This window comes from Megalobrama amblycephala, linkage group LG18 (assembly GCF_018812025.1).
Source record: "Megalobrama amblycephala isolate DHTTF-2021 linkage group LG18, ASM1881202v1, whole genome shotgun sequence".
NCBI lineage: Eukaryota > Metazoa > Chordata > Actinopteri > Cypriniformes > Xenocyprididae > Megalobrama > Megalobrama amblycephala.
Genome location: NC_063061.1, coordinates 14,206,921 through 14,233,783, shown reverse-complemented (window position 1 = coordinate 14,233,783; position 26,863 = coordinate 14,206,921). Strand labels below are relative to the sequence as shown.

The window sequence follows — 26,863 nt, the reverse complement described above, 5'->3', positions numbered from 1 at the left end:
GCATTATTTCCTTTTAAAATAATTTGATAAATTCATGACATATCAAACTACTTAAATTGGTGTTAATAAAAAAAAAACAAAAAGTAGTTAAAAACTAAAGATTAATGAATCATTTTACTTTAAGTTTGAATCCTTTCATATAAACACATTTTATAAATATCAGTAGTTTTAAAGTTGTTGAGATAATTGAAAACCTTTTGTCCATCGATTTGAATGTCAGATGGCTCAACTGCAAACATGGCACTTTTATTATGAATTGATAAGGTAAACATGATAATGCATCATCCAGAGGACCTCAACTGATCCTTGTGGCAGAGTGAAAAGTGAAAGATGTTAATTTCAAGTATGGGTAGGTTGGTACACTTTCCATGTCAGGTGGTACAACTACAGTATATTCATACATACATTTGGTTGTACCACCTGACATAAAAACAGTAAACAATTAATTTAAACACCTTGAAATGTTATTTAACAACTGAAACTTGTCTGAACGCATTGTTCATGACTCAAAAATATGCATTACATTTTGAAAAGACTTTTTAAAAAAAACTTTTTTGAAGCTTTATTTGTCAATGACAAATAATATATATATATATATATATATATATATATATATATATATATATATATATATATATATTATATATGATTGATTTTATATATATATATATATATATATATATATATATATATAAAATCAATCAAAACATTTAGAGTAATAAATGTCAAAGTTATTTTTTAGGACTACTCTAGATGACTTGAATGAAATGTGCCTTTTCATGAAAAGATTAAAATACATCATATTAAAAAAAATCTTCTATTTATTTATTTATTTAATTTATTTTGTGGAACTCAGAAGGCATCAAAATGACCTTCCACGTGTTGGTGTGTATATATATATATATATATATATATATATATATATATATATATATATATATATATATATATATATATATATAATTAACTAATGAGGTCTCATGCACGCGCAACTCCAAATTAAATGAAATTTAGATTTGAAAAACTTGGTTTCTAATTTCGTGGGTAGGCTACCAACTTGAATTGAATTAAATTGAATACTGCACAGCTCGACCAGTCATGAAATATGACATGAGGCACATATCTGTTTGCTCTCTACCCAGTTCAGTGATTCATAAATGTCCTAGTTCTGCAACGGTTCGCTTATTCATACATTTCAAACCTACACGTCACCTATTTGGCAAAATATGGCTGTAATTGAAATTCAACGTGTAGGGTGTGAGCTGTGGAAGTTTCTGGAGCTCTCAAACCACATTTATTAAACTTCGAGACGTTTACTTGGTTTCCCAGTGAATACAATTTTAGTGACAGTTAGTTGGCGCTATTGGCAAGAAGGCAATGGCCATTAGAGGCACATTAGTAGCCGCAGAGGAGAAAAGGCGGTAGATTGGAAACGATAGATGCTTCACTAATGGGGAGGAGAGATGGAGTGGGTGTGCGGAGGCGCTGAAACACTTTAAGAAAAGTTGTAGCACGTGTGTTGGTGTATTTTTTATCATTCGCTCTGATGGATTTATCATCATTTTTCTGCTATCGAATTTGTGTTATATTTTAATTAGCAGTACGGGAGATGGATTTAAACGAACTTAACCAAGAGAAATAATATGAACTCACAGGATACTGATCTGTTTTGATCATAATGAATCATAATGAAGGAAGAGAATCGTATCATAGGAGTGATTCCCAGATTCCTGCAGCATGGATGGACCCGGAGAACTCTGTTGACATACGCTCGGTATGTTTCGTTTTGTTCTAATATACAAATATATTTGAAGATATTTACTTTTCAATTAAACTGAATCAAATACCACAGAGCCAACAGTAGTTGTTTAGTATGGTGAAAATGATTTTTATAATTGTGTAATTCTTAACAATTTATTAGATTTATTGATTTATTTTGCAGAATGTCACTGAGGAGACTACATCTAGCCCAAGTCTTGATGTAATTACATCTAGTCCAGATCTTCAGTGGCTTCTGCAGTCCTCTCTACTTTCCCAATCAGAGACCACTTTGGGAACATTTTCCTCATTCATACCCACCACCACCATGCCCAGCTGCCCCTGTTTGTCACAGTGCTCCAGTCCTGACCCGTCCTGTAATGGAGCAGTGGGGGACAGTGCAGTAGGACATACTAATAAGCATGTAAGTTACTGATATTTCTGATATTTTCATTGTTTGGAATGCAGAAACAGTGAAAGTAAACTTGAGTGCTTCCTGTGATTCATTCATTTATGGTAAAAGATTGAAATGACTCACACCTGAATCACAAAGAGGCATGAGGAGTGAGTCAGTGCTGTAGTATTTGAGCGCGAATCTTAAAGCGCAGGCTCAGATGGGTCACATTGTCATTGGTGCCAATGGATGAGTAACAGGAACAACATATTTGGAATAGGGTGGAATTGCTGTGTGTATTCTTTCTTGTTATCAGCCATAAGATGGCAGCACCATCACTCTTTCAGACTTAAGCTTAATGATTCTTAACTAAAAACGTCCTTCTTTTATAGATGTCCTCTGAAGAATTTGACAGGATAAGGATCCGCAGGGAAAGGAACAGAGAAGCAGCTGCTAGATGTCGGGATCGCCGTCGGATGCTTTTAGACACATTACAGAATGTGAGATGGGTTATTATTTGTGTTATAAACCATGATAGACAGAGGCCTAGCTGTATGTCCTGAGCTTGTGCTTTGTCTTTCAGGAGACGGATCATTTGGAACATGTGAAGACACAATTGGAAGAAGAGATCGCTGCGCTTGAAAGGGAGAGAGAAAGACTAGAGTTGGTCTTTGAGGCACATATGCCCATCTGCAAATTAAATGACCCAAACCCAGAATAAACACTGATGCTGGTCATTTTTAGTGCTGAGTCTGCTGGTTCAGATCAGCTGTGTATTATATAATGTCATAGGCATATATTTGTTAAGGAAATTGAAATGTTAAAATATATTTCAGTTATACAGGTACCTTGTGAATTATCTTGCATGCATGATTTGTTTGACTTGTTTTTTGTAATAAACCACAGTTTCAGATGGTGTTTCTCTCATGTTTTTATATCATGGGTGTAGGGGGGGAACCGTAAATTGTATATTTACTATTTGACTAACACACTGTTCAAAAGTACAGTAAAAACAGTAATGTTGTGAAATAGTAATACAATTTAAAATAATTGTTTTCTACTGTGATATATATCAAAATGTAATTAATGTATAATGTATAATATTTAATACGCACATTTCTAGGACCTAAAAATGATCAATATGACCAAAACTTTGCTGAAAAACCTGTTGTAATCTACTTCATGCCTTCTGCACTCAGATTGTTAATTCATACTTTTTTTATTTATTTAGTAAAGTCTTTTTTGCTCACAAATCTTTAATGATTTTTATAAAGTAAATATAAGATAAACATTTACTGTACTGAATCAACTTGGGTTCACTTCATTATTCATACACCATTTTATAATGTTAAAAATTGTTTTGACATTTTTATGTTAATATAAATGTCAGATATGACATAACAGACTTTTGGGGAATATTTATTTGTCCATCTCCCAATTATTATTGATTTGCATTGAATTGCATATATGAGCCATAAAAGCCTGATGTATAAATATACTCCACAAATAACACGTACGCATGCATAGAGTATATATACAAGTTTGCAATTTTTTTTATTTTATTTTTTTTTATTTTTTTTGAGTATCATATTTTACACACACACACTTATACATCAGGCTTTTATGGCATATATATATATACAATTCATTGCAAATCAATGATAATTGAGAGATGGAAAATGTTACCTAAAAGTCTGTTGTCATATTTGACATTTACATTAACATGAAAAAATGTAAAAAGAATTTTTGATATTTAACATTAAAAAATAATGCATGAATAATGAAGTAACCCCAAGTTTCTTCAGTACAGTAAATGTCTATCTTACATTTACTTTATAAAAATAATTAAAGATTTCTGAGCAAAAAGGACTTTATTAGATAAAAAAGTATGAACTATCAATTGGAGGACAGAAGGCATGAAGTAGATTGTGTAAAATAAGTTTTCAGCAAAGTTTTGGTAGTATTTGATCATTTATAGGGCATAGAAATTAGTGTATTAAATATTATACAGCATTATACAATATATTCATAAATAAGCATTATACTTATTGTTCAACAGAATTTTACAAAGACTGTTTAGTTTAAATTATGAGAGGAAAAACGTTTTAAAAATCTGGCTATAATGTTGTAATACGCATTACCAAACAAGCTTTCTGTTTTCAACTGATTTATATCCCCAAAGGGGTGACGTATCCTGAGATACAAACATTTACAGAGAAATTATGAAAAATGTAAAAATTAAATTCATAAATTTTCAACATAAACATAATACGCTAACACTGAACAACAACTTTTTAAACATTGAAGTCCCCTCCAAATATTGTAAAATGTATCAACTTTTATCTGAAGGTGAGTAGATTTCACACTACAGGTGGTCATGTTGTTTTTAAATGCTGCCCGTAAGCTAAACAAATAATGTATGAACAAAGTCACCAGATCTAAATATTCACAACAAACACCCTTTCAACATGAAACCAAGAAATGAGACCCAAACTTTCTCTGCCTCGCCCCACAGCCTCTCAAACGTTTGTATCCCCCAGGATATGTCGCCCCTTTTAGGGTTAGGCTACTGTTGTTTAGCTATTGTGTATCAATTGTTTAGCCATAAGTTTAGCTATTGCTAAATAAAGTACTTAAAGTCTGAGTCAGAAACGTTACACAAACGCAAAATGTTATACCGTACCATAATATAAGAATTAAGTTAATATAATTCTCAACATCTTGTTCAGCTATTCTAGTTTTGGGTACAACTATGTGCTTTGTTTATGCCTTAGCAGCAGGTGGCAGTCACACACTGGCAGACTCAATAACGCTGAACGAACGCTCGACGGAGGGCAATAATGTCTATGGTGAATGTAGTTCAGCTGGAGTCAAACCATCAGGACTAAAACGACTGCGAGGAGTTTGACAGCATCTTCTCTTGACAGTTTCTTGTACCACAGCAGCAGTCAATGGTCATAGATATGCTATTATATGTTTGTATTCCTGTATAAAGCGCATAGATATATCTGCACGTGCGTGTTATAATTGTAACTGCGCAATAAGCTCAGCTCGCAGATGCGTCCTACAGAGCGACACGGTGGACGCCACTTTCTGCAGTATTTTAACGTCAGCTAACAGCGTCTTTATTGACTGACCTCCCGGCGCAAAACATAAATATCACAGTAAGTTTACATCATCAATTTGACGTCATCTTTCTCTGAATAAACAGTGCTATTAGATTTGCCTGGCATAAAGCATAATACAGTTAATTAATACAACAAACTGTTTAGCAAATAATAAAATATATAGTAGGCAGTTTTAAAATCCATATGGACATTTTATTTTTTGTTACAAGTCAAAATGTTATGTTTGTCAAACCCCATATATCCCATTATTTTTATTAAATTAGTTTAAATAATTGATTTTTTAAAATATTTCATTTATTTATTTTTGCTTTTTAAGAAAATGTCTATGGAGTTAGATGTGTTTGTGGGGAATACCATTGTCCTGGATGAAGACGTGTACCAACTGTGGTTGGATGGACACACAGGTTAATACATTTTGGTTTTAGAGTGTTGTTTAGCGCATGCTTTTTCCGTTTAACATCTCAGGTAATGATATACTCTTCGTCTTGGTAAATAGTCACAGATGCAGTGAGAATGCGGATGGAAGCAGGAGCCTTGCTGGAGTGTGAAGCCAATGCAGAGGTTCTGCACAGCGACACCATGGACCAGTTCAGAACATTCCAGATGTGTGAGCGGCTCCTGCAGTCCCCTTCCAAAGTGGCCAATCAGCTTCTTTTCCAGATCCCTCCTCACCGTCAAACCATGCTTATTGAGAGGTCTGTGGTCCTGATATAGTTAGCATTTATTTTCTATAATTTTATTAATGAAGTTTTAGTTGTTAGCTAGGGCATCATAGGTTTTTTTTTTCTTGCCACATTTGTCTTGTAGGTACTATGAGTTTGATAGTGTGTTTGCCAGGGAGGTGCTGGGTAAGAAACTCTCTAAAGGGACCAAAAAAGACTTGGACGACATCAGTTCAAAGACTGGGATTGCACTCAAGAGCTGTCGTCGACAGGTGCTGCTGACACTCTGGCCTCTTGTAGTTTTGAATGCCTCACTAGGAAAGGATGAATATTGCATGATTAGCAATCCTATTTTACAGAAATGTTGTCACTGTTCAATACTTATTATATAATAATGTTTATTTTATTATTATTATTATTATATTCAGTAATCATTTTAGTATTTTTACATAAATACATTTACAAAACTATACAAAATCCAGATGATAAGCAAAGAGATGTATTCCTTTAATTGTAACACTTTACAATAAATTTCCATTAGTTAACTACTTTAGTTAACATGAACTAACAATGAATGATACTTCTAAAATTAATCTTTTAACATTAAAGGGTTAGTTCACCCAAAAATGAAAATTATGTCATTAATGACTCACCCTCATGTCGTTCCAAACCCGTAAGACCTCCGTTCATCTTCGGAACACAGTTTAAGATATTTTAGATTTAGTCCGAGAGCTTTCTGTCCCTCCATTGAAAGTGTTTGTACGGTAGACTGTCCATGTCCAGAAAGGTAATAAAAGCATCATCAAAGTAGTCCATGTGACATCAGTGGGTTAGTTAGAAGTTTTTGAAGCATCTAAAATACATTTTGATCCAAAAATAACAAAAACTACGACTTTATTCAGCATTGTATTCTCTTCCGGAATCCTTTCCATTGAATTAATTCCATTGAATCCTTTCATCTGTCGGCGTTGGTAATGCACTTTTACGTCGTTGTTTTTGGCGATTAGGACATCCGCGACATGCACACTTACGCACCATTTAAAAAAATATTGCAATACCAAAATACAAACAATGTAGAATAGCTTGAATGCAGCGTGCGTCTCCCTCAGACTGTAAACGAAGCTCGGGCGCACCGGATAACACGTCAGCAGCGTCTTACATCAGCAGCGTCACTGCGGAGTCGTGAACCCGGATTGACAACAGACCCGGAAGAGAAGACAATGCTAAATAAAGTTGTAGTTTTTGTTAGTTTTGGACCAAAATGTATTTTCGATGCTTCAAAAACTTCTAACTAACCCACTGATGTCACATGGACTACTTTGATGATGTTTTTATTACCTTTATGGACATGGGCAGCATACCGTACATACATTTTCAATGGAGGGACAGAAAGCTCTCGGACTAAATCTAAAATATTTTAAACTGTGCTCCGAAGATGAACGAAGGTCTTACGGGTGTGGAACGATATGAGGGTGAGTCATTAATGACATCATTTTCAGTTTTGGGTGAACTAACCCTTTAATTTCAACATTTACTGATACATTAATAGCTTTTTGCATGGATGCCAAGGCTTTTTAGGTTGGGTAGAATCCACAATCTCTGACCCAGTTAGTTTTCTGGCTTTCATTGCTACAAAATGCTGTGTTTTCTGGCAACCCAGGGTGTTGGAATACTATTGGGTAAATTGGCAGTGGGCGGGATCACACAGGCCAAAACAAAAACATTCAGACACAGGATGCACATTTCAAAGTAGAATAACGGGCTGTAGCATTTTTTTTCGGAGAACCAAGTATTTGAACTTAGTATGTTTATACTGAATATCTGCAAATATATTATGGTATTTTTATGCTTTAGAACAGAACAGAAAAGAAAAATAAATACATACATACATACATACAGCACTTTTAAAGTGTTAGTTCATCCAAAAATGAAAGTAATGTCATTTATTACTCACCCTAATGTTGTTCTACACCCGCAATACCTTCGTTCATCTTCAGAACACAAATTAAGATGTTTTTGATGAAATCCAATGGCTCAGTGAGGCCTCTATTGCCAGCAATGTCACTGAACTTCTCAAGATCCAGAAAGGTGTGAGTTCAGTGGTTCTACCTTAATATTATAAAGTGACGAGAATACTTTTTGTGCACCAAAAAACAAAACAAAATAACGATGAGCTTTACGAATCTTTTTTTCGAATAAGTGATTTGGATTGTGTATCAAACTGCAGAAATCACGTGACTTTGGCGCTCCAAACAACTGATTGGAGTGTCATTTTTGTCACTTTATAATATTAAGGTAGAACCACTGAACTCACATGAACTGTTTTAAATATGTTTTTAGTAGCTTTCTGGATCTTGAGAAGTTCGGTGACATTGCTGGCAATAGAGGCCTCATTGAGCCATCGGATTTCATCAAAAATATCTTAATTTGTGTTCTGAAGATGAACGAAGGTCTTACGGGTGTGGAACGGCATGAGAGTGAGTAATAAATTACATAATTTTCATTTTTGAGTGAACTAACCCTTTAACTAACGTCAACAAAGATTAATAAATATCGTAACAGATATATTGCTCACTGTAGTAAGTTAATGTTAGTAAATGCATTAACTAATGTTAACTAGTGTGACCTAATTGTAAATTGTTACTGTTTACCTTACCTCTCTACCTTTTTCTCAGTTTGACAATTTCAAGCGTGTGTTTAAAGTGGTGGAAGAGCTAAAAGGCCCTCTAGTGGAGAACATACAACATCACTTTCTTCTGTCTGATGTTCTGGCAAGGTGAGACTTTCACACATGGGGCCAAATGAAGCATATACAGTATATTGTCTATACAATACCAGGGATGTAAATGTGTCTATTTGAGCACCATTTTTCTTACCTGTTCTTGTTATAAAGATATATACTTCAATAATGTAAATGCTTTTGTGACTTATTACAACCAGTTTCATCAGTAAAAGCTATTGGATCTGAAAGCAATCATAGACCTAGCAAAACCTAGGATTCACACAAAACCAATGTTTCTGTTTTGTTCACCCTCTTACTGTTTTGCTTGGTTTTTCTCCTCCATTCATTTTTCTCCTCATATGCTCTTTTCTTTTCCCAACACGCTTTTCACACTCTCCCCTGTCCTCTCACTGATTCAGCCATGTCTCTCTGCAGGGACTATGCCGCCATTGTGTTCTTTGCTAACAGCCGTTTTGAGACAGGGAAGAGAAAACTACAGTACTTGTCTTTCCAGGACTTTGCCTTTTGCGCTGGTCAGCTCATCAGCTACTGGACTGTGGGGGCAGTTGGTAAGATATTTGTCTTAAAGAGTCAGTTCAAACTGCCTATACTTACTAGTATGCACTACAAAAATGTTTTGCACTAAACCAACTAGTATGCATTTCAAAGACATTCAAAAGTATGCACTATGAAAACAAGCATGTGTAAAAACAACTAAAATGCACTGCAGAAACACTACAGCAGCTACTACTACCATTTGCATGGTATTCCACCAATCAGATCATCATTAGTGAGTGTCTTTGTACAGTACGCAGTGGTGAGAGGCAGAGAAGATCCATAATGGGAAATGTAATAGTTACATTTTATTAATTACAGGCATTACAGGTGTTTGCATTCTCATGCTTTCTGTTTTCTTTCACACTTTCTCAGACAACATGATGGAAGACATGGATGTTGATCTAGAAAAAGAGTTTCTGCATGACTTGAAAGACTTGAAAATTTTGGTTAATGATAAGGACATGCTGGACCAACACAAAAGGCATGCAGATTAATTGTACAGATCGTCATGTGTAATGCTTAGGACACACACTATCTCTAACATATATCTTCTCTCTGACAACATTGTAGTTTGGTGTGTGCACAGCTTAGAGGGAAAATTAAAGTCTTTAGTGAGATGGAGGCCAGTTTTAAGGTAAGAAGCATTTTTAATTGTAAAAAAAAAAAAAAAAAAATTTAGCATGGTTGCATTACATTTATCAAAGTAAATGCTATTCCTTTGAACTTTCTATTCATCAAAGAATCCTGAAGAAAAAAGTCTACAAAATTTTTGAACTGTAGTGTATATACTGTATGTAGTTTTTTCGGTAACACTTTAGTATAGGGAACGAATATAAACTATTAACTACAACTTTTCCCTCAATAAACTCCTAATTTACTGCTTATTAATAGTTAGTAAGGTAGTTGTTAAGTTTAGGTATTGGATAGGATTAAGAATGCAGAATAAGGCATTAATATGTGCTTAATAAGTACTAATAAATAGCCAATATTCTAGTAATATACATGCTAATAAGCAACTAGTTAAAAGACCCTAAATAAAGTGTTACCATTTTTCATATATTTTCACACACACACACACACACACACATATATATATATATATATATATAAACAGTAAAGTAAAGTCAAAATTGCTCTGTTAGCTGTGGTGTCAAGACATTTATAAAAATGATTAAAAGATTAATGTGAGGCAAAAGTATAGAATGTCACATTTTATTATTGGCTGTTTCAACACAAAATGTTTTACCAACTAAGAAGTACAGCACTTTTAGAGTTTCATCCCTCTGCCTAATGTGAGCATAAGTATTGGGATGGTTTAACTTAAAGTAAATGTAAAAGTGTAAAAGCTAATATGTCATTGTAAATCCATTGTAAGCAATCACAGGAGCGAGTCTGTGACCCATAGACATCACCAGACTCTTGGTTTCACACTTTGAAATGATTTTCCAGGTCCTTAATGCAGCCATTTTCAACGTTTGCTTGTTTTGGTTAGTTTCTGCCTTTAGTCTCCTCTTCAGCTGGTGAAATGCATGTTAAATAGGATTTAAATCTATTTAACACTTCCTTGTCCTTGATGAGTCAGCGAGACACGCACCAACAATTTGTCCTCTTTTAAACTTCAAAATGTCTCCTATTATGTTGTGTAGATTGCAATATTTTATGTACAGCTATGCTGCGTGCTCTGCTAATTCACGTTTATATTTTTTATTTATTTATTAATTTGCTTTATGTTGGATTACATGGATGAACATCAGAATTTGTCAAGAGCTCTAGTTAACATTGCTTCAAAACTCACACATACCAAAGATGTCCGAGATCTGTTCATCGACCTTGTGGAGAAGGTAATGCACTGACACTGTAGATAAACTGCATGCCATGAGGTGATATTTGTCCCCGAATAGTCCCAGGTTGAATGTGACAGAATGATTTTGCTTCTCCTCTCAGTTCATTGAACCGTGCCGGTCAGATAAATGGACAACCGAAGACCTCAGACTTTTCCTCATGCACTACAGCAGCTCTGTTCACACGCTTGAGGCTTTCAGGTTAGTATAAATTCATTTATGTGTGTTTATGATCCCTTTATCATGTAACAAGCATTTGTTAAAAATACAGCATGTTTTTTTTTTTTTTTTCCACAGGCATCAAATAATATGGGACAGATACATGGGTGTCATCAAAAGCTGCATCCTGAAAATGTACCATGACTAGAACATATTTCCATTGCTGGTTTCCAGTTAGCATGACCAAATCTCTCTTTTATGAATGTTACTACCTCAGATTCCTCTGTATTTCAAAGCATTCTTGTACAATAGATTTAATTTTAGTAAAAAAAAAAAAAGTGTTGTCCAAAAATCCGCCTGACTTGCTGGTTTTAAAAGTGGTCATTAGGATATAGTCCTGTTACTTATTTGGGTAATAGTAGCTATCTGTTTGTGGGTCATCAGCAGGGGGTTGGTCAGCTCTGGAGTGGATGGATGTGGAGACACTTTTACTACCTTATAAAAGGCCAGAGCTGGGACAGCTGTCACCCCCTACAAATGGTCATGGAAATTTCCTCTGGATTTCTGCAGAAAAGTCCTCATGGGAACTTTCCCTGGCACTCCTGCTGTTTCTGAAAGTAGGCTATCTCTGTTGTTTCCATCAAAGCCATTGTCTTAATGAAGATGCATGATGTTCCTGGCACCGAGTAGTGTGTTACAGTCAAATCAGGAGACCTCGCCTCCTTTTTTTGCCCTGTTAATTTGTGTCTGCATTCCTTTTTGACATCCCCCAGTAAATATCCAGCAGTGTCAGACACAAGCGAGCTTGATCAGAATGAAAGTTAACAAGGCAAAGTGTATTAAAAATGGGAAGTAATTAAGGCCTATGAATTGCACAGGATTTGCCTCATAAAAACCAGGTGGATTGTTTTGCCAGCGGACAAAACTAGATTTGGGATTTGGTCTGGAAACCAGGAGGGGGCTGGAGGAAAAACGAGGCAGGAGGGTGAAGGGTGGCAGAGATGCAGGGGCTTTACTGGAGTGGGTGGAGGGGAAGAAGTGGGCCGTCCTAAGATTCTTTCAATAGCATTGCACCTTTCCTCACATTCGTAATACACAGCTATCACGGCCCGGGTCCTGTCTGTGGTCAAAAACCGTCACTAAATGCTGGGGGAGAGACTCCATAGGCACAGACATAGAAGAGCAACACGACTTCTGCTGGACAGATCAAGTAAAGTGAGTTTCAAACCATATCTATTTGACTCATGTGCATTTGCAATGTTTAAGGTTGAGCATAGAAGTAAGTAATCTAAGTGAGATTATTCAAGCATACATGGAGAGAAAGGCATTTGATGAAGCATTCATGAGAAAATGCACTTATCATTCCAGCTCATTGTTTCCTTGCAACTTCTACTACGTTGAAATGTTTAATAATGTAACGAGTGACAGGAAATTAGTAAATGGTTTGCCAGATGCGAAAGAAATCTTTAGTTTGAATTGAAATGGTTATAGTTGAGAATTACAGACAAGGCTAATGGTTTGTTTTTGCACGGATCTGAGTGCATGGAATTGCCTATGTAGTCATATCCTGCAGAGTTCAGACACTGGCCATGTTTCTGCCTCTTAGGCAGGCCAACTCGACTGTTCCAGAACAAACAGTAAAGCAAGTCCCTAGAAATCAATGGAAAGTCAAGTAAAACAAGTGTTGTACAAGAGCAATTAAGATGGTATAATACATTTATAAAGGAAAAGATAATCTTTAATCATGAAACTTGAGTGTAGGCAGAAGTAGTTTGTCAGATGATTTGATAGTCCTAGAGGAATAATGCTGTAAATAATGCATTTACAGCTACTGTATAAAAACAAATAAAGCCTCATTATAAATTCTTTACTGTAGTGTAACAAGTTTAGAGAGGCCAAGATACTGTCCTAGCAGCAGCATTTTTTGGACAATATAAAGTCCCATGTTAAGAGTGCTATAAAAAATGATAGCATGCATTTATTCCCTCAAAGAGCTATTTCTAAACCCTTTATTAGTTTTGCTGGCATAAATGAATGTGTTCAGGTTGGTTCTGCGAATAAATATTATTTTTGACTTGATTAAACCCAGTTAATATTACTATTCTTTTTGTGTACAGTAGTCAGGATGAGATAAAGGCGTAAAAAGCTATCTCCAGATCACTGAATGTGAGGAATGGAAAGTCTGTCATGCAATATCTGATTATATGCACCAACTTGTCTTGATTCCAAAAACTGCCTAGCTAGCAAGATCACAAACTCGCATTTATAACTTACAGTATTATACATGCCATGGAGTAGTATTTGATCAAGATTTATAGTCATAATAATGTAACCTAATCTCACTCAGATAAAAAGATAATTTCTATGAATTTTTTCATGCTGGTTCAGGCAAGTTTATATTGTTGTAGCTGCTGGACAGTGTAAACACTTGCTATAAGGTGTATTTGGTTAATATTTGTTAATGCATTATTAGGTATCATGAACTAACAACAAACAGTACTCTTACAACATTTATTAATCTAGATAATATTTATTCTACATATGCTAATACATTTTAATATTTCACATATAAATGAAAAATATTAATGCATTATGAATGCATGAAATGCATTATGCAAGCAGGAATAAAGCATTAACGTTAACCTAGATCAGTGTTATTTTAATATCATAAAGATACAATTATAATTTTTATATTTTGTTTTCATTTTAATTTTAAAGTTTTAGTAATTTTGTTGTGTTTAATGTCTATATAGAGTAGTGTTGCTTATTTATTATTATTTCAGTTTGAGTTATTTTAGTACATAAAGTTCACTGTAAAAACAAATTGTTGGTTAAACTTAAAAGTAAGTTACCTTGTTGCCTTAAAATTTTAAGTTCATTGAAATTAAATATTTGAGTTAATACAATGAAGGCAACAGAAACTCAAAATATTAAGTTATCTGAACTACATTAATTATCTAAGTTGATTTGACAAATGAAAAAGTGTTAAAACAAATCATGAAAATATTTTTTTACAGTGTTAAAATAAATGAAAATGAGCAATGTTACCTTGGCTAGCTAAAATAAAATAACCAAGATTAATAAATTGCACAAAAAACTGTATTGTACTCCAATTGTGCATTGTTAAGCTAGTTAACAATCCTAATGGTGACACCAGCACACCAGTATCCAAACCAAAACATATGGAGGTGATCAGCAATGCTGGCCTTTTCAACAAGGCACTTTCACTGCTTCCAAATGTGTATGTTTGTACTATTCCTGTTAACACGTTTATTTGCAATTACCTTTATTGTTGTTTTTTTTTACAAGGTGTCACCCCCACCTGTCTGTCTACCCCCTTCTTACATTCCCAGGGGAGACGACGGGAACTGACCTCCTTGCACGTCTGTTATCTCTCTTATTTGGTTTCTTTGGAGTGAGAGCGTGGCTTAACGACATCTTTACATTTGTTCATCCATCCAGCTGTGTGTGTGGCAGTGAGAGTGTCCTGTACCCTGTAACTATGAAAGCCACATATGTGCTACTTTGTGTGGGTCTGCTTGTTCTTCCTGCTACAATCTGTCAGTCTCCTGCTGAACGTGACTCTTACACAGTAAGTAATCTGACAATTTCTCCATGTTCCTTTTACCATCCTCTTCATGATTAAACATGTAAATTTTTGTCTGCCTTCCTACATAACTCCCCATATATAGTGTGGTATTGTATGCTATCAGACATCGGTTTGCATTAGAAGTCATGTTCCTGTCAGTAAAAGTGTTTGAGTGAGACTGCTAATGATTAAAGATAACACATAAAGTGTGTTTTCTCTGCCAGGAGTGTACAGATGGCTATGAGTGGGACGTGCAGACTCAACTCTGTCGAGGTGGGTGGAAGGTCATGTGCCAGAGAAAGAGAGAGAGAGAGATGATGAGAAAGTGATGCATTTCTCTTCTAATTCTCTTGTTGGATAAATGTCACATGCACAATCCGTCTGTCCTATCCCTGTGTCTGGCTGCGTCTTTGAATATTAAAATACATACGTCTTTGAATGTTAAAATATCCTGAACAGACGCGACGCGATAAAAAGAAGCTGTACCAAAGACTATGGCTGTACTCAGATGTAAAACTGAGCAGGGTGGCTCAGGGTTCAAAATCACATTGGTCCAAAACCCTGCTTCATAAAAATGCACAGCTAAATTATGTAAGTTTTTTTTAAATGTTAACCTACCTTCTATCCTACCTTTAAAGGGTTAGTTCACCCAAAAATGAAAATAATGTCATTTATTACTCACCCTCATGTTCCACACCCGACCTTCGTTAATCTTCGGAACACAAATTAAGATATTTTTGTTGAAATTCGATGGCTCAAAGAGGCCTCCATAGCCAGCAATGACATTTCCTCCCTCAAGATCCATAAAGGTACTAAAAACATATTTAAATCGGTTCATGTGAGTACAGTGGTGCGCCAAAAAAAACAAAATATGACTTATATAGTGATGGCCGATTTCAAAACACTGCTTCAGGACGCTTCGGAGTGTTATGAATTAGTGTATCGAATCATGATTCGGATCGTGCGTCAAACCGCAAAACTGCTGAAATCACGTGACTTTGGCGCTCCAAACCACTGATTCGATACGCTGATTCATTATGCTCTGAATCTTCATGAAGCAGTGTTTTGAAATCAGCCATCACTAAATAATTCATTATTTCGTTTTTTTTATCGTACCAAAATATTCTCGTCACTTTATAATATTAATATTGAACCACTGTACTCACATGAACTGATTTAAATATGTTTTTAGTATCTTTATGGATCTTGAGAGAGGAAATGTCATTGCTCCCTATGCAGGCCTCATGGAGCCATCGGATTTTAACAAAAATATCTTAATTTGTGTTCTGAAGATTAACGAAGGTCTTACGGGTGTGGAACGGCATGAGGGTGAGTAATTAATGACAGACATTTAATTTTTGTGTGAACTAACCCTTTAATATGCCAGATAAAACCTAACCATGTTAGGATAGACCATAATAGGGTTGACTCAAGAAAAGAAACAAGTATATATCTATGACAAGTTAAAAAAAAAAAAACATTGTCATTTGGTTGTTTGCTATATCATGGTAGCCCCGCCCATTGTGAAATCTGATTGGTCTAAATCCCACTTCACGTCTCATCAAATATCTTCTGATTGGTTAGTTTTTTTGCATAGTCATACAAATCAGAGATTTTCCAAGGGAGAGATAATGATACAAATTACCAAAATATTGTGCTAAACGGTTTTATGATTTTATTTGGTAAATTTCATATAAACAAAGACAATTCTAAGGTCTTTATGGTTGTCTTATGTTTGACTCTCTGAAAGGGATATGACATTTCACCCAAAAACTAAAATTCTGGCATCATTTACTGCGGAACACAGAAGATATTTTAAAGAATGTTGGTAACCAAATAGTTTTGGTCACCATTGGCTTCCAATGAATGGATTAAAAAAAAAAAAAAAAAAAAAAAATTGTTTTATGTTCCACAAAAGAAATTAGTTTAGGTTTGGAACAAGTAAGTGATGACACAATTTTCATATTTGGGTGAACTAACCATTTAAGAAACAAACAAACAAAAAAACTTGATATACTGTATGATTTCAGTTGCTAAAGAGTTAAAGGTAACTGAAAGAAAAAATTAACTGCTGTATAGCTGTATATACATTTGTTTTGCATGTCTAACATTCAATAAATATATAATAATAAAAAAAGAACATTCAAATGACTTGTCACCTGTTGAAACACCTGTTCTCTATTTTATTTAGACATAAACGAGTGTGATACTATTCAGGGGGCATGTCGGGGAGAGATGAAATGCTTTAATCACTATGGTGGTTACCTGTGCCTTCCTCGCTCCGCCTATGTGGTCACCGCACCTGAGCCCTCCAGCCAATCAGAGCCCAGTGTGCCTGTGGAGACAAGCGAGGCCTTTAACCCCTGTCCCGTAGGCTACAGGGCCCAAGGAGATACCTGTGTGGGTGAGTTATTTAAGGGCAGATATCCTATTCATATGGTTTTATATTGAATATGTGTATCAGTGTGGTGTATTGAAGTTCTTCTTCATTCAGAGGTTTGTGTGTGTGTATTGGACAGACATTGATGAGTGTGAATTAGACATGCATGACTGCCAGCCCAGCCAGCAGTGCATCAACACTGTGGGCACCTACACCTGTGAGTGCCCTGATGGCTACAGCAAGATTGGCATTGAGTGTGTTGGTAAGAGAAGAAATTATATGTCTTAACATCTGTTTTTACAATATGGATGTATCTTTAATGGCCATTTTCACAGAGTGAAACTGAAACAAATTTAAAATTAATATAATTTGTATAGGATTAGGCTTCTATTCTACAGTCAAGAGTGTCGTTTCATCTCTTCTGTTAGATATCGACGAGTGCAGATACAGGTACTGTCAGCATCGCTGCGTAAACGTGCCAGGATCTTTCTCTTGTGAATGTGAGCCTGGATTTCAGCTGGCAGCAAACAACCGATCATGTGTTGGTAAGTCCTTAAACTGGATACACTGCCCTCCTAAAGTTTGGAAACGCCCTAGAAAAGTGGGGTTTTGGACAATATTGGCATGAATCCTTTTTAATTTTGCACTGATAAGGGACAACACAAACAATGAAAACATATTTTATTACAGAAACAGTTTTATACATAGAAAAAAAATTCGATTCATCAAAATATCCACCATTAGCAGCTATCTGACCTAAACTGGGTTCTAATTGGTTCATTTGAACCCAAAAATCTTTTACAAACCTGGGCCAAGTTTAAACCAGTAACCAGGCATCACAGCTGGCAAAGGGGTATGTCTGACTTTGACATGTATATATTGCCATTATTATGTAATCAAAATGAAATTTATTATTGCTGGTCTTCAATGATAATGTCAAGTTACTGTAATGTATTTGCACCAAAAAAATGATAAGGATTTATGCTGATATCATCCAAAACCACACTTTGCCAGGGGTGTTTCCAAACTTTTGGAGGGCAGTGTGTGTATGTGTATATATATATATATATATATATATATATATATATATATATATATATATATATATATATATATATATATATATATATATATATATATATATATATAGCTATTTATATATGTGACCTGATCCAGCAAAATGAGTCACAGTGACCCAAATTTCAAAATTGAGATTTTGGTATCAATCCTAGTCAAAGTCATACCTTGAATGGTTTTAAATATATACCCATTTGAATTATGGTCGTCTGCCCTCTTTTTCCAATTGAAAACCTGAGAAAATCGCTTTTAAAGTTTTTTTGTTGATATCTTTCAAAATCCATTGCATTTAAAGGGATAAACTATTTATTTTACAGCTTAATTTGACCAAAGACATTTTTATATATATAAATGCTATTAAACCAGGCTGAAGCTCAAATTATTTTAAAGTATTTATTTGAATTAATATTTTATAAGGCACTTTTACAAAGATTTACTAAAATCAGAAAGATTGAACAGAGGTGCTACATTTTTGCTTGAGAGGGTGTGTGTGTGTGTGTGTGTGTGTGTGTGTGTGTGTGTGTGTGTGTGTGTGTGTGTAGGTGTGTGTGTGTGTGTGTGTGTGTGTGTGTGTGTGTGTGTGTGTGTGTGTGTGTGTGTGTGTGTGTGTGTGCGCGTGTGTGTGTGTGCGTGTGTGTGTGTGTGTGTGTGTGTGAGTGAGAGAGAGAGAGAGAGAGTGAGAGCAGCAGATCTTAGGTTAGCAGCCTCCAGTGAGTTTAAAGCTTTGGCCACTTTTTTCTCTTTTGACAGCGACATTTCTCAAATATTATTAATAAACAGAACTAACTTACACACAGTATACTACACTGCACTATACACTATACAGTACTGAACATGAATCTTTCTGAGGAGATCTACTAGCTTGTTTACACAGAGCACGCGCTAGTCTGACAGGAGGATGGCTGGACCAATCGCATACCTATCAGTCAAAACGGGGCTTCCGATTGATAATAATCAACGTTTATGTCAGTGTGTTTACATTTCTAAGCTTTTTGATTGGTTCTATACAACGTGTAACACCATATTTGGAGAGCAGAGATAATGACGTTTCAGGGGATACCGGGAAAAGCTCATAAGTGATGAGAGGAGTTGAGAAGTTCATTTCCAGCGAATTTAGTAAAACCATGTCAAATTTAATAGCCATTTAAATACCTTTACTCAATTATCTGGACTACGAAACTTTGGGAGATTATTTTTGAAAGTCTGTTCTTTGAAATTAGCTTAAAAAAATCAAATTTTTTCATTGTTTTTCCACATTATCGGCCCATATCTTAAAATAGAACGTTGCGACTTCCGACTCATTTCGCCAGAGCGGGTCACACATATATATATATATATATATATATATATATAATATATGATCAATAAGTCATGGCAATATAACAGTATTGTGCAAAAGTCTTAGGCACATTAGTATTTTTACACACAAAAAAATGGTTTTAATGCCAGTTATTTATCTTTTGCTGTAGTGTGTCAGTAGGAAATATCCAGAAGATCTGTGGCAATGTCTCTAAGACGCTTGAAGAAACCTACCTGCAAACTAATGCTTTCTATTCAGAAATGTTATTGAGTATGTAAGCTTCTAAAATCTATCATGTTATTTGTTGTCAGATGTAAATGAGTGTGAGATGGGAGCACCTTGTCAGCAAAGGTGTTACAACAGTTATGGTACATTCCTGTGTCGCTGTGATCAGGGCTATGACCTGGGACCTGATGGATACTCATGCAATGGTTAGTGCACATGACATAGAGTGGTGCAGGTATGATGTCACTTTGTAGGCTAACCGACAGTTAGCATCACAATGGTTCCCTTGATAAAAACCCAATAGGATTTTTCCATAGGCTTTTGGATTATCACAAAAAACAAGCTCTGTGATCAAAGAAGGTTAATGATACCAAACATGTTTTGTCCATTAAGATAATTTTCACAGATGAACATAACTTTTATGAATTTTGAAGCCTAAATGCAGTCGCTAGAAGTAAAAAGCTAAAGGTAGGCTATAAACGAACTACACCACATCACTAAGCTTCCTAAATCTCTTTCAGTTTTTATTTAAAAACATTTTCCCAGAACGTTTTAGTTAGGCTAGTTTATAAGAGCACAATTATGAGCATAATGAGGTTGTAAAAGCAGCGTGAGTTAACCTGTTTGGCATAATGACGTTTAATGTCTCCAACTGCCTGTGTAGTCCCATTTGGCCACTTGTTAGCAACAGCCTTTTTTCAAGACACATAACAGCTTTAAAAAAATCACGAGTGGGGTAATACTGATGTATTTTATATAGTAGAATAAAACGTGAAAGTGTCTTGAGCTTGTGTTCACCACAGACCTTATTTCAGCCAAAAAACCCAGTTACTAAACCCAGTGCTAAAACTCATTTCCACGTTTTGGCCTACAAAGTGATGTAATAGTACCGGCACAACTCTATTAGATCAATATTTTTTGACCAATTGATGATGGACTGAATATGACTGGTTTTCTTTCTCTGCTCCCAGATATTGATGAGTGCAGCTATTCCAGTTTCCTTTGCCAGTTTCAGTGTGTGAATGAGCCTGGAGCTTTTTCCTGTGTTTGTCCAGACGGTTACGAGCTACTTGGAACACGACTCTGCCAGGGTAAATGTTACCCATATTTAAAGCAGCCATATTATGCTTTTAAAAACTCTTGATTTTGTTTTTGGGGTCTACTAGAATAAGGTTTCATGTTTGAATGGTCAAAATGGTTCCACATATTTTACATTGTTGCAGCACCTCTCTTTCAAGTCTGTCAGTAACGCTCTGTTTCTATGAAGCCCCTCCTTCTGAAAAGCACAATGTGCTCTGATTGGTCAGCTGGACCAGTGTGTTGTGATTGGTCAATCGCTTTGAGCACATTTGAGAAATGTCACGCCCCCTACCTTAACGACGGGTTTCAACACACTACCAACGCAACTCAACCATTTATTTATTGTTACGTGTACACGGAAGAAAACTCAAGACTACAAACAAGGCGTTTCAGGGAGTTTAGAAACAGTGTTCACGTACATCCTCCTTGGTTTCAGTTTGTCATAATAATTCTGTGTGTAGATGTGAATGAGTGTGAGACAGGCACTCATCTGTGTGGGGAGAGACAGGTCTGTGTGAACATCCATGGTGGGCATCAGTGCGTGGACTACAACCGCTGCCAGGACCCCTACATCCAGGTCTCAGAGAAGTGAGCCATTTTTTTAAAGACAACCTATAATTGAATCAAGAGTCATATTGAGCACCCTTTCCGATTTTTCCTTTTCATTTTTTGTCACTTTCTTTCTGTCCAGTCGTTGTATATGTCCAGTGGTGAAGCCAGAGTGTCGTGACATGCCTTTCTCCATTGTGCATCGATACATGAGCATCACCTCTGAACGCTCCGTTCCCTCAGACATCTTCCAGATCCAGGCTACCAGCATCTATCCTGGAGCCAACAACTCCTTCCGCATTCGTTCTGGAGACGAAAATGGAGAATTCTACATACGGGTTAGTCAGAGACGCAATGCCCTTTTAGACATCGTTAAGTAACATAAAGTGTGAGTTAGTACAGACTGGTAAAAATAGCTCTAATTTGCATTCTTTTTGTTATATTACACTACCGTTCATGGTAGTGGGGTTGCCAACATTTTTTTGATAAAAAATACCATAAAATCAGTAATATTATGAAATATTATTACAATTTTAAATAACTAATTTGTATTTCAATATATTTTAAAATGTAATTTATTCCTGTGATCAAAGCTGAATTTTCAGCATCATTACTACAGTCTTTAGTGTCACATGATCCTTCAGAAATCATTGTGATATGCTGATTTGATGCTCAAGAAACATTTCTTATTATTATAAATATTGAAAACAGTTGTGCTGCTTAATTTTTTTGTGGAAATCGTGTACACAATTTAGTGTATTATCAATATTATTATTATTATTTTCATTCTTTGATAAATAGAAAGCTCATATATAATATAATATAATATAATATAATATAATATAACATTCAAAACATTGGACCCAGTAATATTTTCATTATTATTATTATTACTATTTTTATTATTATTATAAGATTTTATTATATTATTAATTATATTATTAATACACGATTATTGTCACATATTTGTTTAAATTGATTAGTGACTTAAAATAGTGCAGAATCTTAAATATGTTGTCTTATTATTTCATCACTTTTCTTTGTTTTAGGCTTTAACATTTCTAAAACTTTCAGTTTATTTCATAATTAAACTTTTCAGTGTGGTCTCAGACTTTTCTTTTTTGTCATCTCTCATTTCCAGCAAATCAACAACATCAGTGCCATGTTGGTTTTGGCCCGAGCAGTAACTGGACCGAAGGAGTATGTCCTCGATTTGGAGATGGTGTCTGTCAATCCTCTCATGAACTACCAGACCAGCTCTGTTCTTCGTCTCTCCGTTTATGTTGGGCCTCATGCTTTCTGAGGAGAGAGAAATGGAGGGATAAACATAGGAAAAACACTGAATGACAGAAGAATTTTTAATTCAGTCTATTTCTACTTTCATGTGTTAAAAATTGGGAACACAATTCCAGAACTCACTAGCTAATGTGAAATAGTCTTTTTTTGTGGCTGACTTTGGCCTGTGACTACAGGCCTATTCTGGGAAGTGCTAAAGTATCTGAACATTCATTCCTCTCACTTTGTCACCATAGACTCATTCTCACACATACATGCAGCATACAAGCACACACACAAACACAAACACATATCAGCTCCAGATATTTCAAAAAGATACATTGAGATATCATTTCTTATTAGTATCAGTTTTGCTAACAAAGTCCCACAATGGATATTTACAGTATAATTATATCTAACCTACATATAACACACATTACAAAGAACATTTGTCATTACATTGATCTAGTGTAATACTGTATTATCTCAAAAAACACAAACTAAAGGCAATCAGGTCTCTATGCACCTTGAATGAAACATGAGGAGAACACATTTCTATGTAAATAATTTGTGAAACCTTTCTTAAGTATATTTTTGCAGTTTTTCTAATGCTTACTGAATTCACTTCTGCTTGTGTTTCCTCAGTTAGACTCCTTAATGATACAAAACTCATTTTTTTATTTTTTGTTTTATATTTTTTGCATGATTACATTGTTAAAGTAAAAAGTAAATACAGTGCACAGCATAAATCAGTACACCCCCTCTGAACAAATACAAAAGATGAATTTTCTTTATGATCACTAATACAATTCATGGAAAGATGACTAAACTAAAATGTATTAAACATATACATAATAAAAACTGAGAAATATATGTCATTAATAGCCATAAAATTAATAAATTTAGCCAATTTTATTTAAATTAAGGATTGCAGAAATGAGGACACCCTAGATTTAATTCAACAAATGTATAATATTCTAGTACTTAGTATGCCCTCCATAATTTTGAATATACTGTTCTGACCCTTCTTGGCACAGAGTGTACAAGTTCATGACAAATTGTCACATTTGTCCTGTTTAACTCCTGGATGATGAGCTCCTTAATGCCCTGATCTTTAATGGAGAGTGTTGCTCAACTCGTCTCTACAGAATCCCCCACAGGTGCTCAAGAGTGTTAAGATTGAGAGCAATACATGTCCACAGAAGGTTTTTCACCTTGGGAGAATGCATATCCTCATTGTCATGTTGAAAACATGCCAACAATGCAGTGAATGAGGAAAGGGTAACATCTTCTGTTTCAAGTTTGTGTATTAAATTACACAGTGGTGTGGGAATTCATGACAGCATTGATAAAGCACAACTCCCTCACACCTTCAGCACTCATACATCCCTATATAAGAGCTTTACTACCACTGAACTTTACTGTGGGAACCAGGCACTTCTCACTGTACTCCTCCTCTAGCAACACCATAACATTTTGGAGACCAGAGTATTGATTCCCAGAATCTATATTTTTGTAAATATGGGCTTTGGAAATGGCTAACTGACTTGTGCTTTGACTACAGCAGGTAGTTCCAGTGAGAACAAAAACCATGCATGTCATTTCTGCAGGCTGCATCTTACTCTGTGGGATAAACAGTCATTCTTATCATAGCTTTTGCTGGCTCTGAGACACTCACTTGGTATTACTCCTGCTCTTTGTCTAGCAAAAAAATCCCTCATCACTAAATGAAAGCTTAAAATGAAGGCCTGATTATTTCAGCGGCCTTGTCACAAGTCCATTGTTTTTGAATTTCTGTGTTATTTTTGCTATATTTTCACACTTAAAACAATGATTTGGTAATCCTCTTGTACCACTGTCTTCTTTTGTGCTAAGAAATAAGTCTCCTGACAGTTCTCTCCCAAGTGCTTCCATTGTCAGCATTAAAGGTGCCCTAGAACCAGTTTTTACAAGATGTAATATAAGTCTAAGGTGTTCCCTGAATGTGTCTGTGAAGTTTCAGCTCAAAATACCCCATAGATTTTTTTAAAATTCATTTTTAACTGCCTATTTTGGGGCATAATTAACTATGCACCGATTCAGGCTGGCATATGTAAATATTGGGGGCGTACATATTAATGATCCCGACTGTTACGTAACAGTTGGTGTTATGTTGAGATTCGCCTGTTTTTCGGAGGTCTTTTAAACAAATGAGATTTACACAAGAAGGAGGAAACAACGGAGTTTGAGACTCACTGTATGTCATTTCCATGTACTGAACTCTTGTTATTCAACTATGCCAAGGTAAATTCAATTTTTGATTCTAGGGCACCTTTAAGTCTGAGAATGATTCAGTGCGATATATAACACTTTTAATTGTCAAGACATTACTTCTCTTTAAATGTTTTGGTTCAACATACTTACCTGTTGATCAAACATTGCCTTAAACTTACACCAGAAATTTTTTATTTCATTTTATTTAGTAACTTTTAGGAGGGTGTACTCATTTTTAATACACAACATTTTATCACCTTGATAAGAAAATCTTATTTTCCTGAATAATTTTGACATGCTTCTTTGGTAATTGATTAAGCAGACTTGCTGGAACATTATATCTCTAACATGTCTTCTAAGTAATTGAGTAATTGCTGACTTTCATAAGTTTCAGAGGGGGTGTACTCATTTATGCTGTGCACTGTACATTAAAAATATATATTTCTTAATCCTCCCTTCATATCTTCATAGCTGTGATCTTTTTCTTACTTGTCTGTAGACTGAAAATATCCCATTTTGTGTACATACTAATAATTCGATAAAGTTTCTCTTGATTGTGAGTGCTGAAGGTAAGTAAATGAAATGTATTACTCAGGTGTCTCCACATGGTGACAGTGTAACACTGGTGAACACATGGTGAATTTTACCTTTTTGCTATTAGCTGAAAGAACCATTATTACAGTCACGTTTTAAGGGTCAAAGTTCACAAACCCTGTAGCCTAAAATAAATCTCACATTTATAGGTTATTTTAAGTCTACTGTACTTTAAAAGTACTGTACCTAATATCTATATATATTCTATATATCCGAATTTTCTGTACATCACAGACAAAAAGTAAGGCAGAAAAGCTGAATAGGTTAATGGATAAAAAGCAACAGAATGGCTAAAATTAGTTGTGTTTTTGCAGGCCACTCATTAACATAATTTCATCAATGGACTGGTCATCTCACACTTGTTTTGGAACAATGGCAAAACGAGTAGGAAGTTCTATTTGAGTCAGCGTCTGATTTATTACTGCTATGTGCGAAAGGATTTGTGTGTTAATTATAACGGCATGTAGTGTATTGTCAAATGACAAGTGTGAATTAGCCTAGTGTAGTTCCAGCAGGGAAATGATGAGCTCATTGATGGTCAGTTTTGGCACAGAGGGCTTGTGGGTTGTGCAGCAGATGGATGTAGGTGTGATAGGAGTAGCTGAGCACACTGACAATCACATGAGATGATGCTGTAATATTATATATTCTCTGTTTTTTTTCATCAAATTGTCTCTTTGAAGGTACCAGCAACAGGAGGATATTAACCTAGTACAAGCCCTTTTAATCTGTGATTGCTTTCAACTGAATTAATATATGTTACATCTGCTTAAAAGTAAACAAACGTTCATATGCGTGTCTATAAATAACTGAATTTTGTCTAAAAATATACAAGGTTAGTTATTTTCACACGCAGAGGAAAATGGGCCCCCATTTTGGAGCTATTTTTGTGGCTTACAAGGGTAATGTTACACTGGGTTATAAGGAGAGTAATTTTCCTGTCCACCCCCTCAAACACACGTCACAATCAGGCCATTAAAACATATTGTTCTCTGATAGCCATGAATGAATGAAACAACAGATTACTTGTCGTGAAATTTGAATTATTACCTTTCTCCTTTTTTTTTTTTTTTTTTTTTTTTTTTTGTAATTTGAACATTTCCATCCCACACATATCAGGTCTTCAATTTTCAAGATGACAAGGTAAAAAAAGTGTCTTCAAACCAGAAATAATCAGGCAACGTGACCTTCCAAGTGATTTAGTATGCTCTAAAAGTGTGATAGCAATGACAAGGTGAGTTTCTTCACAAAGTAGTGGATGAAGAAGCTTGCTGCATTCCCAAAATGTATAAAGTTATCAAAATACACAATAAACATAT

The 26,863-nt window shown here is 35.2% G+C and overlaps 3 protein-coding genes across 8 annotated transcripts; all 3 read left to right on the top strand.

The window, feature by feature from the left end:
- Nucleotides 1-1,040: 1,040 nt before the first annotated feature.
- fosl1b (FOS like 1, AP-1 transcription factor subunit b) lies at nt 1,041-3,156 on the top strand. Its single transcript, XM_048166738.1, has 4 exons — nt 1,041-1,774; nt 1,943-2,182; nt 2,545-2,652; nt 2,736-3,156. Exons 1-4 carry the CDS (start codon nt 1,679-1,681, stop codon nt 2,871-2,873), a joined length of 582 nt encoding a protein of 193 aa, XP_048022695.1. The 5' UTR covers nt 1,041-1,678; the 3' UTR covers nt 2,874-3,156.
- A 1,797-nt stretch (nt 3,157-4,953) lies between these two features.
- LOC125252772 (acidic fibroblast growth factor intracellular-binding protein B) lies at nt 4,954-11,547 on the top strand. Of its 3 annotated transcripts, XM_048166339.1 has the most exons (11): nt 4,956-5,316; nt 5,597-5,684; nt 5,777-5,975; nt 6,088-6,214; nt 8,618-8,718; nt 9,100-9,233; nt 9,595-9,703; nt 9,793-9,856; nt 10,977-11,063; nt 11,167-11,264; nt 11,361-11,547. In XM_048166339.1, exons 2-11 carry the CDS (start codon nt 5,600-5,602, stop codon nt 11,428-11,430), a joined length of 1,074 nt encoding a protein of 357 aa, XP_048022296.1. In that variant the 5' UTR covers nt 4,956-5,316; nt 5,597-5,599; the 3' UTR covers nt 11,431-11,547. The 3 variants fall into 3 exon arrangements, with proteins under 3 accessions (XP_048022297.1, XP_048022298.1, XP_048022296.1); XM_048166340.1 differs by lacking the exon at nt 5,597-5,684 and having other exon boundaries at nt 4,954-5,316; XM_048166341.1 differs by lacking the exon at nt 5,597-5,684 and having other exon boundaries at nt 4,954-5,316; nt 5,746-5,975.
- A 133-nt stretch (nt 11,548-11,680) lies between these two features.
- On the top strand, nt 11,681-23,487 carry LOC125252771 (EGF-containing fibulin-like extracellular matrix protein 2). Of its 4 annotated transcripts, none has more exons than XM_048166335.1 (12): nt 11,681-11,839; nt 12,322-12,437; nt 14,685-14,814; nt 15,036-15,084; nt 17,003-17,215; nt 17,331-17,453; nt 17,620-17,736; nt 19,880-19,999; nt 20,765-20,884; nt 21,335-21,461; nt 21,565-21,760; nt 22,564-23,487. In XM_048166335.1, exons 1-12 carry the CDS (start codon nt 11,693-11,695, stop codon nt 22,723-22,725), a joined length of 1,620 nt encoding a protein of 539 aa, XP_048022292.1. In that variant the 5' UTR covers nt 11,681-11,692; the 3' UTR covers nt 22,726-23,487. The 4 variants fall into 4 exon arrangements, with proteins under 4 accessions (XP_048022292.1, XP_048022291.1, XP_048022293.1 ...); XM_048166334.1 differs by having other exon boundaries at nt 14,532-14,814; XM_048166336.1 differs by having other exon boundaries at nt 11,696-12,437; nt 14,576-14,814.
- The last annotated feature ends 3,376 nt before the right edge of the window (nt 23,488-26,863 follow it).

What these genes read in the sequence shown, in the direction of transcription:
- fosl1b (XM_048166738.1), top strand. Translation starts at nt 1,679, where the DNA reads ATGAATCATAATGAAGGAAGAGAATCGTATCATAGGAGTGATTCCCAG. An exon ending in ACTCTGTTGACATACGCTCG is followed by an intron (nt 1,775 to 1,942) that starts GTATGTTTCGTT and finishes TTTATTTTGCAG; the next exon opens with AATGTCACTGAGGAGACTAC. An exon ending in TTTTAGACACATTACAGAAT is followed by an intron (nt 2,653 to 2,735) that starts GTGAGATGGGTT and finishes TTTGTCTTTCAG; the next exon opens with GAGACGGATCATTTGGAACA.
- LOC125252772 (XM_048166339.1), top strand. Translation starts at nt 5,600, where the DNA reads ATGTCTATGGAGTTAGATGTGTTTGTGGGGAATACCATTGTCCTGGAT. An exon ending in CTGGACTGTGGGGGCAGTTG is followed by an intron (nt 9,234 to 9,594) that starts GTAAGATATTTG and finishes ACACTTTCTCAG; the next exon opens with ACAACATGATGGAAGACATG. An exon ending in CACACGCTTGAGGCTTTCAG is followed by an intron (nt 11,265 to 11,360) that starts GTTAGTATAAAT and finishes TTTTTTCCACAG; the next exon opens with GCATCAAATAATATGGGACA.
- LOC125252771 (XM_048166334.1), top strand. Translation starts at nt 11,693, where the DNA reads ATGGATGTGGAGACACTTTTACTACCTTATAAAAGGCCAGAGCTGGGA. An exon ending in CACTCCTGCTGTTTCTGAAA is followed by an intron (nt 11,840 to 12,321) that starts GTAGGCTATCTC and finishes CGTAATACACAG; the next exon opens with CTATCACGGCCCGGGTCCTG. An exon ending in CCAAGGAGATACCTGTGTGG is followed by an intron (nt 17,216 to 17,330) that starts GTGAGTTATTTA and finishes TGTATTGGACAG; the next exon opens with ACATTGATGAGTGTGAATTA.